General features: G+C 35.7%; 1 protein-coding gene across 2 annotated transcripts in view; it reads left to right on the plus strand.

The window, feature by feature from the left end:
* The window catches only part of PKN2 (protein kinase N2), a 129,882-nt gene that overhangs the window by 35,959 nt on the left and 76,444 nt on the right, over positions 1-17,479 (plus strand). For both annotated transcript variants that reach the window (XM_040470883.1, XM_040470882.1), the window contains exon 2: positions 13,138-13,438. In XM_040470883.1, the coding sequence (XP_040326817.1) occupies positions 13,138-13,438 (301 nt within the window). The remainder of the gene's footprint in view (positions 1-13,137; positions 13,439-17,479) is intronic.

Genomic DNA, 17,479 nt, shown 5'->3' on the forward strand with positions numbered 1-17,479 from the left:
CTTAGGTCATGATCTCATGGTTTGTGAGTTCGACCCCACATCAGGCTCTGTGCTGAAAGCTCAGAGCCTGGAGTTTCCTTTGGATTCTGTGTGTCCCTCTCTCTCTGCCCCTCCCCCCCCACTCGCACACTGTCTGTCTGTCTGTCTGTCTCTCTCAAAAATAAATGTTTTAATTTTTTTTTGAAAAAAAGGTTTCTGTCCTGCTGAGCTGTTCCCTTTCACCATTCTTCTAGAGAGAGAGCAGACTCTTCTTGAGAGTCTTCTTTTTTTTTTTTTTTTTTAATTAATTTATTTTGAGAGAGACAGCATGAGCAGGGGAGGGGCAGAGAGGGAGAGGGAGAGAGAATCCCAAGCAGGCTTTGCACTGGTCAGCATAGTGCCCAATGCGGGGCTTGATCCCATGAACCATGAGGTCATGACCTGAGCTGAAATCAAGAGTTGAATGGTTAACCAACTGAGCCATCCAGATGTCCCCACCACCCCCCACCTTTTTTTTTTTTTTTTTAACTTTGGCTTTGGAGGTTCTTGTCTGATACCCAGGTGGATAATTCTGTGATAAAAATAAAACCCAGAGAATTTACCACCTTGTGTTCCTCAAGACCTGAAGTTTCTAACTGGTTTTCCTTTTTTTCACCTCTCAGAGTCTTAGAATTGTCTGCTGTTTTATTACCAGAGTATTTAGTTGTAGTTAGTTATCAGGCAGGAGTAGAAAGAAATGAGCCTGTTCGATCTTGTCCAGAACCAGAAATTTGACAAGTCTGATTTTTGTTCTAGTTTCTCAAGCAGGGGTGCTTCTTTCTTTCACCTTATTTGGGTAACTCTTAATCATCTCTTGGGTCTCAGAATAAAATTTACTTCCTCAGAGAGTCTTAGAGAGGCTTTCCTCAATGTTTTAATCAAATTATAGGTGGGTTTTTCATTGTTCTATCTTGTTTTTTCATTGCAGTTATCACAGTTTTTAATTGTGGTTTACTTGTTGAATGTGTGACTTTTCTCTAGATGTAAGCTTTTTGATTGTAAGGATCCTGTCTTTTCTTTGAGAAAAAATGCTTATTGGGGCACCTGGGTGGCTCAGTCGGTTAAGCGTCTGACTTCAGCTCAGGTCATGATCTTGCAGTCCATAGGTTCGAGCCCTACGTCAGGCTCTGTGCTGACAGCTCAGAGCCTGAAGCCTGCTTGGATTCTGTGTGTGTGTGTGTGTGTGTGTGTGTGTGTGTGTGTGTGTCTCCCCCTCCCCTGCTCACGTTCTGTCTCCCTCTCTCTCTCAAAATGTTAAATAACATTAAAATAAAATAAACATTAAAAAATGAAAAGAAAAAATACTTACCATTTTTTAGAACAGTTTTAAATTTATAGAAAAACTGAGAAGACAATAGGAAGTTCTACATACCCCAGACTCACTTCCCCGTTTTTAACATTGTATGTAAATATGGTACATTTGTTACAGTTAATGAATCTTGTTAGGAATTAAAGTCCATACTTTACTCAGATTTCTTTAGTTCTCATTTTTTTCTGTTCCAGCATCCCATCTGGATGCCACATTACATTTGGTTGCCACTTCTCCTTAGGCTCTCCTTGGCTGTTTTAGTTTCTTAGACTTTGCTTTTTTTTCTTTTTCTTCCTTTTAAAATGATCTCAACAGTTTTGAGGAGTGCCAGTCAGGTATTTTATAGATGCTCCTCTATTAGAATTTGGTGTTTTTCATTATTAGACTAGAGTTGTGGGTTTTTGAAAGGTAAATTACAGTGTTAAAGTACCATTTTACATAATACCAGCATGACTTATCACTGTTTATGTTGACCTTGATCACCCAGCTGAGGTAGTGTTTGTCAGGTTTCTCCTGACTATAAAGTTATTTTTTTTCCCTCCTCCTTTTCATACTGTACTCTTTGGAAGGAAGTCACTGTGCACAGCTGACATAAGGAGTAAGGGGGTTAGGCTCCTCTTCTTTGATGGCAGTGTGTGTGTGTGTGTGTGTGTGTGTGTGTGTGTGTGTGTGTGTGTGTGTAAAAATTATGTTGAATTCTTATATACAGGAGGTTTCTCTCCTTTACCATTAATTTATTTGGTTATTTATTTATACCAGTATGGACTCATAGATATTTATTTTATACTTTGGATTATAATCCAGTACTACCTTATTTTGTTGCTAAAATTGTTCTAGTTTTGGCAGGTGGGGGTTCTTCAAGCTGGCTCTTGTGTCCCTTTGACATAGCTCCATCAATGGCTATGATTTTTGTTTTGAGTATTTCTTTACTTTCTTGCACTACAAGATGCTCCAGGCTCATTTTGAATCTTTCCTACTCCTAGAATCAGCCATTTCTCCAAGAAGTCCTGTTTCTTTTTTTGGAAACTAGTATTAGAAACCAGGATCTGGGCACTAGGTGTATCATTAAGGAGTAAGGTCATGATTATAAAGTATCATTTAGGAGATCGGAGATCTGAGAAAGGAACGCAGGCTGTTACAAGAGAATCAAAGTATATTACACATACATATGAAACAACCTCACTGAAAGGAGTGGTGGGGAAAGGTGTTAACCTAGGTAACCTTGAAAATGGAAAGAATCTGCAATACTAAAAGCCAAAGGAAGTACATGTAAGCACTGTACTGTAGTTGATAAAGTTGTTTCCATAGGGATATGGGTGGACAGTTCTAATCCTGCTGTAAATGTATGCTGGAATTGAATAATTAAAGTGGATGGCCAGTAGTAGGAGCCAGATTTCTTAGTGGAAGAGAATTTACAGACGAACAAGGGAGGGAGACTAGAATGAGGCATATAGATTATGGATTAGAGTTGGAGGGGTCATTATATAGTTTTAATACAATATAGATATCCCTTTTTTGTCCCACCACTGTGTATTCAGTATGCAGCACAGCATCTAGCATACATAATAGGTATTCAGTAAATATTTGTGAGATGAATGAATTAGTCATGTTTGGCCAGGATATGGAACACTATGGTTTAGCTTAGTCAGATGTCCATCCTTAGATCATTCAACCATGGCCAGGGATTATGGAATCACATTAAAAACATTGACACCTTCTCTAGAGTCACATGGTTTGAGTGAGATAAGAAACATTTCCCAAAAGCTCAAGGAAGAAAAGTATGCAAAATAAGACCAAAAATAAAAATGACTAACAGCATCCTTTGGAACAGAGGCAGAAATCTGACCCATTAGGTTCAGTTTCATGGTATAAAATGAGGTTATTTTAAAGTAGTAGTGTACACAAATACCTAATAAGGAATATTGATCTTGATATTGAAAACATATATAGATCTGGATTTGCAGTTGTCATTACTAAATTAGATTAAACTTCATGTTTCAAAGCAGGAAGCCAGATGTATTATTTATGACTCTGATTTGTGATAAGAGAAACCGTAAGTCAAACCAAATTCAAGCAAAAGAGGAATTGGTTAGCACTATGACTAAAAAGTTTAGGGGTATGGGAGTATGTTTAAACATGATTGGATTTAGATGCTCAGCCTGTGTCCTCCATGGTTTTTTTCTCTTTAATTTTCATCTTTACTTTTTTCTGGGTTAGCTTTGTTTTCTGCTGGCTATGATAAGAAAAACTTTTTTGGGAGATGGCTGATGAGATCTCCAAGGCTCAGGCCGTCTGGCCTGGTAGCAAGATGCTCTTTGAGATCATTCACAAGGAAATCCCAGCCAAAATCCCAGCCAATATGATACTGGTCATATTTGAGGGTGACCAGTGTCTTGCTTTCCGTGACATTTCCCGTGAAGCATCAATGCATTTTCTGGTGATACCCAAGAAACTTATATCCCAGATTTCTGTAGCAGATGATGATGAAAGTCTTCTCAGACATTTAATGATTGTTGGGAAGAAATGTGCTGCTGATCTGGGCCTGAAGAAAGATTACTGAATGGTGGCAAATGAAGGTTCAGATGGGGGACAGACAGCCTGTCTATCATGATGAATTGGCCTCCTGGTTAAGCATGTTTTAGGGATAATTTTCCCTTCTCTAGGCAATGATCAATGTTTGCAAGTTCCGATATGTTAAATGGTATACTTATTTTTGCCTGTGTATGGAGAGATTGAGGAAATAATTTTTAAAACCCATGCATTATAATAAAAAACAATGTTGCATGATTTACAGTAAAAAAAAAAAAGAATGCACTTCTCTTTGTCAATAGTTTTAATAGCTTTTTTTATTGTCTTTGCAACTGGTATTCTCTGGAGAAGGACTTTCTTATCAATCCCTGAAAAGGACCTCTGAATAGGACTACTTCAATCCATGACTAACCCTAAATCAATCACTGAATCTAAGGATTGGGTACTCTGACCTACATGCAGTTTATGGTTAGTTTTATGACAGGAATGGTGAGGAAGTAAGGTGGATTTTTTTAAGCAAATCTGTTTTGAAAGGTGATGATTTTGTTTTTTTGAAAGAAGAGGATTGTTGTCTCTATCTACATCCTTCTCAAAGTGTGGAGGTGGGGAGCAGGGGGCATAAAGTGGGAAAGAAAAGGAAAAACAATTTTTAACATAATGACAATGTTATTGACATCCCCATCACCCACATTAGATTGTTATACTTTTTATCTCTTGGAAGTCACAACAAGTAATTAATAATTATTGTTATTGAAGAGACTTCTTAAAGCGATCATTATTTCTTGCCTTCATTACTACAGTAGCTTCAATTACATATTTATTATAGTGTCACAAACTTTCAAGATTCTCTGCGTATACTAGGTGTTTTTTTTCTGGTCTTGCCTGTGCTCAGTTATGCAGCTGTATTCAGCTGGTGGCTAACCTGGACTGGAATGCCTCAGTCACATGTCTGGTGTCTCAGCTGGAATGGTTGGAACAGCTGGAGTGCTTTGGTTCTCTTCCACATGGCGTCTGTCCACATGGTCATTTTCATCTTCCAGGGCCTCTCTCTCTCTCTCTCTCTCTCTCTCTCTAGCAGAGTAGTCTGGACTTCTGTAAATAGTATTTGAGGTTTCAAGAGTGAAAATACAAGTTATGAGACCTCTTGTGTCCCCTTCCTCATCATCACAATGTCACTTCTATCACACTGTCAGAATAAGTCAAAAGACTGGTGTTGAATCACTGTGAAAGGGGGACTACAAGACAGTGTAAATGCAGGAAGGCAGGATTCATTTGAGACCATTTTGCAGTGGTCTACCAGAGCTTCATAGAGCATATAGCTTCCCTGCTTTTCCCTGCTTCCCCCAATCCTCAAATCTACGCTTAACGCAGGAGGTCATAGCATATCACTTATTTGCCTAAGCCAAAAGCCAAAGTCTTTGTATTGCTTACAGGACCCTAATGATCCTTGGTCAGATAGGGATTTATATTATATCTAAAACAAGAAATCCAAAGTAGGCAGGGTAGGACTTGTGTAGCAGTTTAGTAAAGCCGGCAGGGTCCCAGGACCTCTCTCTGCTTTGCCATCTTTAGTTTGTTGGGTTTTGTCCTATTTGTCCCGTATTGTCACATGAAGATGGCTCCTGCACCTTCAGGCTTTGGATCTGCAGTCTAAGCAAAATGAGAGAGAGGTTCACCCAAATCCTGGGCTGGCTTCTCATTGACAAAAATTGTCATATGGCTACTTCTAGCAGCTAGAAAGTCTAATGAAGTGACAATTTTATCTGTGTACTTTGTTGCATTTAGCAGAGTGGGAATTTTCTCAGTAAGGATAAAGGGAGGATGGATATTATGTAGGCATCCAGTACTATCTGCTTCAGTGCTGTGTGCCAGGAACTGCACTGTTACTATGAAAGCGTACTTCTTAGTCTTAGGCATATCTATTATGAGACTTAGAAATGATACAGTCAAGGTAGTTGCAATAATTGCATTTTCATGTGAGGAAATTGAAGCTTTAACATGGTTGCAGTATCAGAATTTGTACATCACCAGATTGACTCCAAATGCTTAGTTCTTGCCATCATACTATATTCCAGCTGAGCTTTCTGTTAAACACGTGCACATGCGCGCGCGCGCGCACACACACACACACACACACACACACACACACACACACACACCACCACCACCACCCCCCATGGCCTATTACATTTGTGTAAAGCTATGTTGCTTCTTCAGAGTATGTTTTTCATGTCTGTCTACCTTAATAAATTGAATATCTGAAAGAAAAGTAGACTGTGCTATTTTCCATTGCCTAGCATTCAGTGAACATTTTGAATAACTGTAGTTTTTTTAAAAACTGGAAGATAGGAAAGTCAAACATCATTTTGCAGATGAGCAAACAGGAACAGCGAGATGGGATAACCTGCTTGGGGTTACATATAGCTAGTGACAGAGAGCTGGTGTTATAACTGGTTTCTTGCTTCCTGTTGAGAGTATTCTCCCCTGAGACACAGATTGGATTAGGATGAAATTAGAGATGAGAAGTATGGCCTGCCACTATTCCTGATTTAAGGCACCTAATATCCATTAATTAATGCAAATTAGATCAAGGTGTAGTTCAAATATAAGGAAATGGATACTCCTAAGATCTCTAAGAAGGCAGTATGGAGTAAAAGAGCACCAAATTAGGAATCACAAGACTGGCATTGTGAACCCAGCCAGGTCACTGACTTTTCTTTGTGACCTTAGGCAAATTGCTTAGCTGCTTTGAACCTGCTTTCCTCAAAACTAAAAGGAAATTAGGCTACTTGATCTTTGAAGTTCCTTCTAGCTAAAACATTGTATGAGCCGTTGTACCCAGTGACTTTTTTGGGTGCTCTAGCATTTCTTGGCATCTATCAGGTCAGACTGTTTTATATTTCTATAGTGTAGGGAAAGTAACAGCTTTTTCACTTCTTCTCTGGGAACTTGGCCAGTGAGGAGTAAACATCCGTTCGTATCTCTCCCTAAATGAAGTATTTGATCATAAGTGACAGACTTTTTCATTTTGTTCTTTGAATCTGATCTGGTTCTATTTTAAATTTTCTTAACTTTACTGGAAGTTTGTTAAAATGTAGTAAATTGAAAATATCAGGGTGCCCGGGCAGCTCAGTAGGTTGAGTGACTCTTGATTTTGGCTTAGGTCATGATCTCTGTTTTGAGTTTGAGCCCCACATTGGTCGGTGCACTGTCAGCGCAGAAACTGTCTCTTTGTACCTCTCCTGCATGCACATGCACACTCTCTTTCTCAAAAATAAATAAACATTAGAAAAGAAAGGAAAATACCAATTTATGTTTTAGTCTACAGATCAAAATTTTATTTTATAAAGTAAAAATAGTTGTATTTATTAAATACATATTAACACATCTGTGTATTTGAAATACTTTATTTACACATGGTATGGTCTAGAGTGGAATGTGTAGTCTTACCCTTTACAGTAGAATTTTACTGACTCAAAATAACCTCGTTAAATAGCAAATATACTGTAGACTATACAATACTGGTGGTATTTCTCTCTCTCTGTCTCTCAATAATAAATAAACGTTAAAAAAAGATAAAAGCTCAAAATCTTATAGAAGTTTGATGGGTTGGGGGGGCCTTTGTTGTCACTAAGGAAAAGACGTCTGTTGCTCTAATTGTCATTCATTTGTTGATAAAACGCCTTTTCTCTGTTTACTTGTCATTCAGTTATCTTCATGCAGTACGTCTTCCTCATTTTCCATATTCTCATTTTGGAGCTCTTACTAGATGGATCTTGGATCTTCTCATTTTTATCTTCCATGCTTTTTTAATTTCTCATATCTGTGTGTGATGAATCAGAAATTTCCTAAGTTTTCTGTCTGCCAGTATACTACTCATTATCTTGGTTCAATCCGCTATTTATGTATCTACTGAGATTTTAACTTATTTTGATTCCTTTGAAATCCATGTAATTTTTACTTTTCATTTCCTACTCAATGAGGTCTCTATTATTTCCTTTATGTAGCCACTTGAAACCTGCTTACCTAAAAATAATTTCGATTGTTCTATAAATCCTGAGGGTATTAATTTCACTGATAGTTTCCTTGTGTTTGGATTTGATTCATCTGTTTGAATGACTGCATTAAGGATATGGATGATATAAAATATAAAGTAGGTAGAATTAACCATGAAACACATGAAATATTTTTTTAACAAGTATTTTGTGATGGTGAATTTAGATTGATAGTAACATAAATAGGGCATGAAAAAGAAAGACAAAGGCAAAATAATATAAACAGCGAAGTGTTAGATTAATTTGACTAGCATGGAGTGGCTAGCTTATGATTTCAGTGATAAAAGATATGAGAATTATGAGGTTTCTTTCATGTATAGATTGGTGGAGCATCAGGAGTACTTTTACGAGTTTAATTTTATGCTTAAGATTAGTTCATTTTTTTTCCTTTTAAAAATCTTTTATCTGCATACTTTCTGAGTATATTAATGAATTTTTAAGAGAGTTTGTGATTAGAGGTTGCATCTAACTGTGTTTTGAAAAGATGAAAAAAGATATCTATTGTTTAATTTTGGGGTAAGCATGAAATTTTACAGAGTAGACAACAGTTGTGAATGGAGGATGAAAGTGGTAAGCTTGTAAACGTAAATTAATATAATGTAGATAGTGGAGACAGTTATTACTGCCTATAGAAGAACCTACTGAGACCAAGATTATCACTGAAGATTTTCACTGGTTAAATATTTATTTTCTGAGGCTAATTTATTTTACTTGTGTCAGGAATATTATTTCATCGCCTAGTACTGATTCTGACATTTATAATTATTTTATTATTTTTGTAGGATAGGGACATAATTTAATAGATAAAATATCTCACATGTTCCAAATGCAAGAAAATTCTATTTTTCAGGAAATTTCACAGTGTATTGCAACTAAAATTTTAGGAAAGTAGTAATAGAAAGTACTATAACCTTTCTTATCTACTGTCAGAGGACTTTTGGTTATCTTAAATTATTGACTATATTGTAGACATCTCTTACACTCCTTTTCAAAAAATATTTAAGCCATGTCACAACAAAAGATGGGAGTGAAATATGGTTACTAAAAATTTAGTCCTATGCAAGAAGGAAGAGGAAACAAACATGCTAACCACATATGGTCTGTATCGAATTTTAGCTAATGTAGTTGCTGTGGTTGAATATCAATTTTGCCTTTGAGTTTCCTGGAATATAAGTAGTTCTCCTTTTTTTTTTTTTTTTTTTTTTTTAAATTTTTTTTTAACGTTTATTTATTTTTTTGGGACAGAGAGAGACAGAGCATGAACGGGCGAGGGGCAGAGAGAGAGGGAGACACAGAATCAGAAACAGGCTCCAGGCTCTGAGCCATCAGCCCAGAGCCCGACGCGGGGCTCGAACTCACGGACCGCGAGATCGTGACCTGGCTGAAGTCGGACGCTCAACCGACTGCGCCACCCAGGCGCCCCTATAAGTAGTTCTCCTTATCAGAAGGAGGAAAGCCTGAGTTCCTCAGCAGTGACAGTTCCTGACTTCTATAAGAAAAATATTAAATAATGGACAAATTATTAAGAAAACAAAACAGGACTACTCTGCCAGGCTTAAGCCTGCCTTCAAAATGATCATAGTCTTTGGGGTGGTAAGGAGAGGCATTTAATCTAAATTCTAAGAGGGTATAGGCAGGAAATTCTTTTCCATGAAGAATTGTGATCTACTTTGATACAAAGTAAAAGTTAGCAGAGAAAGGACTAGGAAGAAATGGTTGATTTCTGCAGGAAAGGTGATACTTTCCAAAGGTGCAGCATGCATTAGTAGCTGAGCCAAGATAGTTTGTGTCCAGCAGTAAATTCTGTAGTTTGATAGAATTGGAATTTAGGGAGAAAATTGAAAAGAAATGAGTTGAAGTAGGCAAAAGGTCTTCAAGGATTCACATCAAATATTAATGCCATTTTCGTGTAACAGTATTTTTTAACAGCCTTTATATTTTACTACCACAGTTCCCAAACTGTGCAACAAGGCTCTCTGGGGTGCCTCAGCAGACTCTCAGGATGTTGCAGTGTATTTTAAAATTTCCAGGGCAACACAGTGACACCATTTGTTGAGTATCATGTGAACTAACTGGACTCAGGTTTCAATATTAGATTTATCTACATTCCCTTTATGGAGGAACAGGAAATGATGCTGGGAGTGTCCAATCTGAATTCAAGGGTTGAGAAATTGTGAAGGTACCCAATTGTCAGACACAGTCCATTAATAAGTGTGGTTATTAAAGAAAGAAAAAAAAAAGTAACGTTTTCTTTCAACTTGTGTTATTTCAATCAGCTACTAAGTTATCATAATTTAACTATTTATTAAGTAATTAGGATCTTAGTATTTAGTAAACAGAATTGTTACATATTTCTCTTGGCCTGTGGGGCATATGGTAAAAATTACTGATGCACTAAGGTCACCATGAGCCAAGAAACTTAGGGAGTCTCTAGCTTAGTACATTATATTAAAGCACAAATTTGTGAAAGCAGTTCATATTTTCTAAGTCTGTGAGGATAGAAATAAAAATATCTACAGAAATGAAGTTAGCTTAAACTTTTTCATCTGAGCATTGTTTGCCTCAATCCACTTTACCTGAATCTAGACAGCAGAAATTTGGCATTTTATTTTTTAACAGTAGTAATATGCTATTGTTTTTGATAACCAGCCAAAGGTAGATTCACAGCTTTGGAAACTGAATAAATGGATAATAGGACTTACATTCCATTATAAGTAGTGAAAAATGTAGACATTTTTTTTGACCCAGATACAAGATCATTCTGTATCCACATAGTTGAGGATCAGAAATTTACGGCCAATCAGGTATAGATCACTTATCCTAGGAATTCTTTTTTTTTCTTTTTAAGTTTATTTATTTATTTTGAGAGAAAGATAAAGAGCTAGCAGGGGAGGGGCAGAGAGAGAGGGAGACAGAATCCCAAGCAGGCTCCACGCCATCAATGCAGAGACAGATGCAGGGCTCAAACTCAACAACTGTGAGTAAGATCATGACCTGAGCCACAACCAAGAAAGAGTCGGACACTTAACCAACTGATCCACCCAGGTGCCTCTTATCCTAGGAATTCTTAATCTCAGATCCATGGAACCTGGAAATTATATATACAAACATGAAATTTTCTTTGTCCTACTGTTTTTTGTCAGAGTTCCAAAGCGGTTCTTGGACCTAAAAAGCTTAAGAACAGATTTATCAACTATATTCTTTGCATAGTTATGCCCTTTGCCACAGGGTAATTTGGTCCAAAGCCAAGATCCCATATCTTCTCATATATTAATTCATTATTCTGCAAGATAACCTGGTTTTTTAGAGGTTAAGAATTAGATGTAAAAAGTATTTTTACCTAGTAACTTAAATAGAACTTATTTATATGGTTATGATGAATTCTCAAAGAAATTAAGGAACATTTTTTAATTAATTGCATCTGTTCAAAAGCTACATAAGGGTGCATAGTGAAATGTTTCTCATTTTTATAACCTTTTATAACCACAAACTCAATACCTCTTCCCCAAAGTAAACATTATCCCTAAGTTTTATGTTTCAGAAGTTGAAAATTTAAAAACCAGTTGTATTAGAGTAATGGAATTTAAAATAGCAAATGATAGGGGCGCCTGGGTGGCGCAGTCAGTTAAGCGTCTGACTTCAGCCAGGTCACGATCTCGCGGTCCGTGAGTTCGAGCCCTGCGTCAGGCTCTGGGCTGATGGCTTGGAGCCTGGAGCCTGTTTCCGATTCTGTGTCTCCCTCTCTGCCCCTCCCCCGTTCATGCTCTGTCTCTCTCTGTCCCAAAAATAAATAAAACGTTGAAAAAGAAAAAAAAATTTTTTTAAATAGCAAATGATATACAAATAGCTAGGGCATAACTTTGGTTTGTAGATTAGATGTACTTACCCAATCTGATTTTTACGTTAAGATGAATAACTGGTACTGTGTATTGTCTTAGCTTCTATCAGTAAGACTTAATTGAGACATATTTTCTGGTAATGATGTTTTTATAGTCAGTCACATTATCAATTGGGATAATTAGCCATGAAATATATAGAGTTCTGTATATAGTCTATCTGAATCCTGATGCATTTAATTCATTATCCAAAAAATGATCATAAGGATATAACTTTATTTTTGCCAATATTTGTTTGGTGTGTGTGTGTGTGTGTGTGTGTGTGTTAGAGCACATGTGCGTGCACGTACCAGCAGGGGAGAGGCAGAGAGAAAAGGAGAGAGAGAATCTCAAGCAGACTCCCCCCTCCCACCCCCCACCACCAACCCCTCTGTGAGAGCCCTATGTGGGGCTTAACCTCACAACTGAAATCATCACGTGAGCTGAAATCAAGAGTTGGAGGCTTAACTGACTAAGCTACTCTGGTGCCCCCACTATTAGTTTTTTAAAGCTTTTTTTTTTTTTTTTAAATAGAAGATCAAATAAAATTATATCTTACCTTTGGAATTTGATAATAATTTTTACTTATTGAGTGACTGTACAATGGGCCAAGAATTGTGCTTGAAGCTACACATAAAATATTTTGTATTATCACAATAACTCTGAAAAGTGGCAATATTATGTAGATTTTACAGATGATTAAGCTGAATATTTATTTGAAAGGTTAAATAACTTGCTCAAGGGGTGCCTGCGTGGCTCAGTCGATTAACGGTCCAACTCTTGATTTCTGCTCAGGTCATAATCTTGCAGTTCATGAGATCAGGCTTCGCCCTGACAGCGTGCAACCTGCTTGGGATTCTCTGTCTCCCTCTCTCTCTCTGCCTCTTCCCTGCTTGCTCAATCATTCTCTCTCTCTCTCTCTCTATATCTCTCAAACTGAACATTAGAAAAAATAAAAAATAAATAAAGGTTTAAAAAAAGTAGCTTGCTCAAGGTTCATAGCGTAGGTGTTAGGGTCTAATTTGGGTTCATAGGATATCAGAAATCCACTGTCTTTATACAACCCTAAGATGCCTTTGTGTGTAGATGTGTTTATTTTAATATAAATTTGTCAGGTAATGCTATTCAGTGAGTCGGCAGAGTTTAACAGGCTCTTATATGGCAATAATAAAGGTAACTAGTCTCTTGCTTACTAAGAAAAGAATTAAATGTAATTAGGTATAATGTATTTAATAAAGAATCACTGAATACACAGTTTTGTTCTTATGCTGCACATTTTACTGAGCAGCTAACTTTCCTAAACTATCACATTTGTATGTTTTTTGTTTTTGTTTTTGTTTTTTTCCTGTAGGGAGATTCCCGGAGTCTTCCATTTTCTGAGAATGTGAGTGCTGTTCAAAAATTAGACTTTTCAGATACAATGGTGCAACAGAAATTGGATGACATCAAGGATCGAATCAAGAGAGAAATAAGGAAAGAACTGAAAATCAAAGAAGGAGCTGAAAATCTGAGGAAAGTCACAACAGATAAAAAAAGTTTGGCTTATGTGGACAACATTTTGAAAAAATCAAATAAAAAATTAGAAGAACTGCATCACAAGCTACAGGAACTAAATGCACATATTGTTGTATCAGATCCAGAAGATGTTACAGGTATATATGTATTTTATTTGATGTTTTTATAGTACATTAATAAGCATATCATCTTTGAAATTAGTAAGCTTTGTGAAGCTATAGTTTTTAGTTTTTCTGGAAGTACAGGGACTGTATTTTCTCTGATAGTTAAAGTCTTGTTTATATTCTGTTCAGAAGTACAGTGGCTTGATGGATATGAAAATTGAAACGTTTACTTAGAGATGAGTAACTTTGCTGTCTACTCTCTTACCCTCTGTCAGTAAGACATCACTTAGAGTTATTTTTCCAAGATTAATGTTTTGTACTGAGTCAACCACATGCTCTTACCTGATTCATCCTTGTGATCAGCAACACGAGTTTGCCAGATGACTTTTAAAGTTAAAAATGTATTCTGTGACCGAGGGATATTTTTATTCTTTGCAAACGTAATTAATCAAACCTAAGACCTTTGTTCTTTGTGCTCGAAGCAACTGAATTAACAACTAAGCCAACAGGCATATCATTTGAAAAGGAAGAGGAAATTTTAAAAACCAAACATTACTTTTTTTTCCTTAAATATAGAAAATAAAAGGAAAATCTAACCCATAAGGTCAACCTAAGATTTTTAAACAGTGGAATTAACAAATATTCATGTTGGAAATTTTTCAGTGGTACAGAAAGTAAAAACAGAAAACTAGCTCTCTCTACCCTAAGCTCTTTCCCTAAAAGGAGCATTACTTTTTGTTGTATATCCTTCCTGAAAAAAATTTCTATATTTGTATCAATATTTATCAATATATACATTCTTCCTAAAGCTTTATACATTAAAAAAATCATATAAGACACATTTGTCTAATAGTTTGTCTTTGCAGAGATGGTATTTTGAGCAAGGTTTGTAATCTCTGTAACCTTCAATGTATTCATTGGCAGAGAAAAGGAGTGGTATATATCTACAGTAATGTATCCAACTGCATAGAAATTTTAGAATTTATAATTCTCTGAGAATTTAGAATTATCTAAATTCATAGAATTTAGAATCTCTGAGATTAGTTAATAAGAAATAACAGATATAAGCAAAATTGAATTTGACTAGTACATGAATTTGACTAAGAACCTCAAATTACCAATCTAAAAAGTTGCATAAAATACTTCAGATATTCAGCGTACTTGATAAAACTTATTTTAATGTATCAGTTTCAACATCTAGGACTTTAGGAATTTCATTGGAGACTCTCTATGTAGAGATTTCAACCTTGTAAGAATAGTTGAATCTTAAAAATAACAGAAATCATAGAGAAACCAGTCTTCTTATTTTAGAATTGAAGTCATACCAATGATGTGAATTAATTTCCCCAGAATAACAAAGTTAGCTAAGAACTCTTCAACTCCTTATCTAATATTATTCTCTTACCCACACATTCAATAATTGTATATAAATGGACATTTATATTATGAAAATACTTTTCTTAGCAATATCATATAAACTTAGAAATAGCTTGTTCTGTTGGAACTCTGACGAGCTCTGTATTTTTTGCCCATTAGACTGCTTTAGGAGAGGTCTAAAATAAGAAACAGCCCTGGCGCTTTAAACTCTGTTTATTTAGAGAAAACATTTTTTCCTCACAGAGTACTGATAACTACCTTGTAATTGGAATATTGAAGAGTTTTTGCCACATGAAGAATAGCCTATTTCGTTTTCCCAGTCCCTCTTAAAAAACTAACTCTACTGAAATATAAACTACATATGATAAAATGCATAGTTTAAGTATATGATTTGATGAGTTTTGACAGATGTATGTACCTAGGTAACTGTCACTGCAACCAGTGGATCCTGAAGATTTCCATCACTTCATTGGTTGTCTTGTATACATTAATTCTCAATCTCTAGTCTGCATTCCTGGCTTTAATCAGCCACTATTATATTGTCTGTAACTTTAGGTTTGTCTTTCTTAGAGTTTCATATAAAGAAATGAGCTTTAGGTCCTACTGTCAAATTATTTTCCTTTCTCAGAAGCCAATTTGGTTATCGCTGTGAAACCTTCCCTGACTTTGAGTTTATTAAAAAAATTGTTCTTTGCAAATGGCATATTCATACAATTTGGTAATAAGTTGGTTTTTTTTCTTTTTCCATCATCACTTATTTAATAGCAGTAAAAAACAATAAAAAAGACAGGATTAAAAGTAGTTCAAAATTAAATTTAGGTCGGATTGCCATAAAATTTTCTGTGTTTTAAATTGCATATTGGGGCGCCTGGGTGGCTCAGTCGGTTAAGCGTCCGACTTCGGCTCAGGTCACGATCTCGCGATCCGTGAGTTCGAGCCCCGCATCGGGCTCTGGGCTGATGGCTCAGAGCCTGGAGCCTGCTTCTGATTCTGTGTCTCCCTCTCTCTCTGCTCCTCCCCCGTTCATGCTCTGTCTCTCTCTCTCTGTCTCAAAAATAAATAAACATTAAAAAAAAAAATTAAAAAAAAATAAATTGCATATTAAGGTAAACAAAATCATTTACTTTAATTAGGTCTGACAGGAAGATTCAAGAATGTAGTTCTTTGCTTTCAGTCCTGTAAAGTATGTGGATTAATAACAAGTGTTTATTAATATTAATAACTCTCATCTTAGAGGTATGCAAGCCTAATGCTCAAAGAAAAGGGACATAATTTAAGTCTGCATTATATGAATAATTACTCTGTACCTAATTAGGCCCGCTCTCACTTTACTTCTGAAATAATTAACTCTTAATCTTTAGCTTTTTATTTGTAAAATAAGGAGTTTTATCAGATGAACTTCAAGACTTAACTATAAAACTTTCTGAAATATTGCATATTATAATATCAAGATCTGATCATTTGGGACTGCTATTGGTAAAATATATTGAGTGTTCGTTTATTCTTAGGAATAGCAAGAAATTAATTTTTTTGATGTTTTATTCAAGCCCATAACTGTTTACCTTTTGTATACTTTAAGATAGTCTCATTGGAACTAGCCCACATAGAAGTTACAAAGATACTATTAGATGAGGTTGAATGTACCTTAAGAAAAAGATTATTGGATCTCTGTCAAATGGAGTGGTAATCTAAGTCTTAGTTGGCACCGGAGACTCCAAAAGGAAATATTTGGGAAAGAACCAGTATCTTGAATATTTCACTTTTGTGTATTATCCCTAGAGAAGATGATAAGAATGTATTTCATATTTTGTGAAGTATAGCTGGTAATTTGTATAGTATAAGCCCGTTTTCATCTTATTTCCTTTTCTTATACCTCTTCCCATTTCCATCTTCTCATACTTCAGCAAACTTAGACTGATTTTTACCTATTAAAGTAATGGATATTTTCTTTAATATCTAGAAGATCCAGAAGGGAAATACTGATTTGGTATAGAACCAATAATCTTGGAGTTTTTTTAGAGTTAACTTCAGAAATTCCTCTAAATTCTGGAGATAATAACTATATTAAAGGAGTTTTCTTTCCAAATGAAGTTTATGAAGTGTTTCTTGAATAGAAGTAAAAATTTAATTTTTTTTTAATTCTTGACCTGTCTACCTAAGTATGGCATAGAAATTGTAATTGACTTTTATATGTGTTAAATATAAGTGTGAAATATGTAGCCTGATTTGTTATGTGATTCTACATATTTTTTATTTCTCACTGAATTTCTCATTTTGAGATAAACATACTTTGTATTAAATTTTGGATTCTTAAGGAAAGGGTTGCCATTGAGTAGTTAGCAAGTCACTTATAACACCCCTGGATTTCTTTCCTCATCTTTAAAATCATGAGATTACATGACTCATAGATTCCTAACCTTTGAATTCTTTAATGATACACTTAAAAAAAAAAAAAAACTAATACACAGTAACATTGATTCTTTTTTGGTATACCATTTCATAAATTTTAGTATACGCTAGGTTTATCTAACCACCATAATCAGAAAAAGGAACAGTGCTGTTTCTTTGGAGTCACACCCTCTCCTCATTCCATATTCCTTGGCAACCACTGGTCTGTTCTCTATCACTATAGTTTGCTTTACTTTTCTTTCTTCCTTCCTTCCTTCCTTCCTTCCTTCCTTCCTTCCTTCCTTCCTT

This window comes from Herpailurus yagouaroundi, unplaced genomic scaffold (assembly GCF_014898765.1).
Source record: "Herpailurus yagouaroundi ecotype Mexico unplaced genomic scaffold, PumYag 77, whole genome shotgun sequence".
Lineage (NCBI taxonomy): Eukaryota > Metazoa > Chordata > Mammalia > Carnivora > Felidae > Herpailurus > Herpailurus yagouaroundi.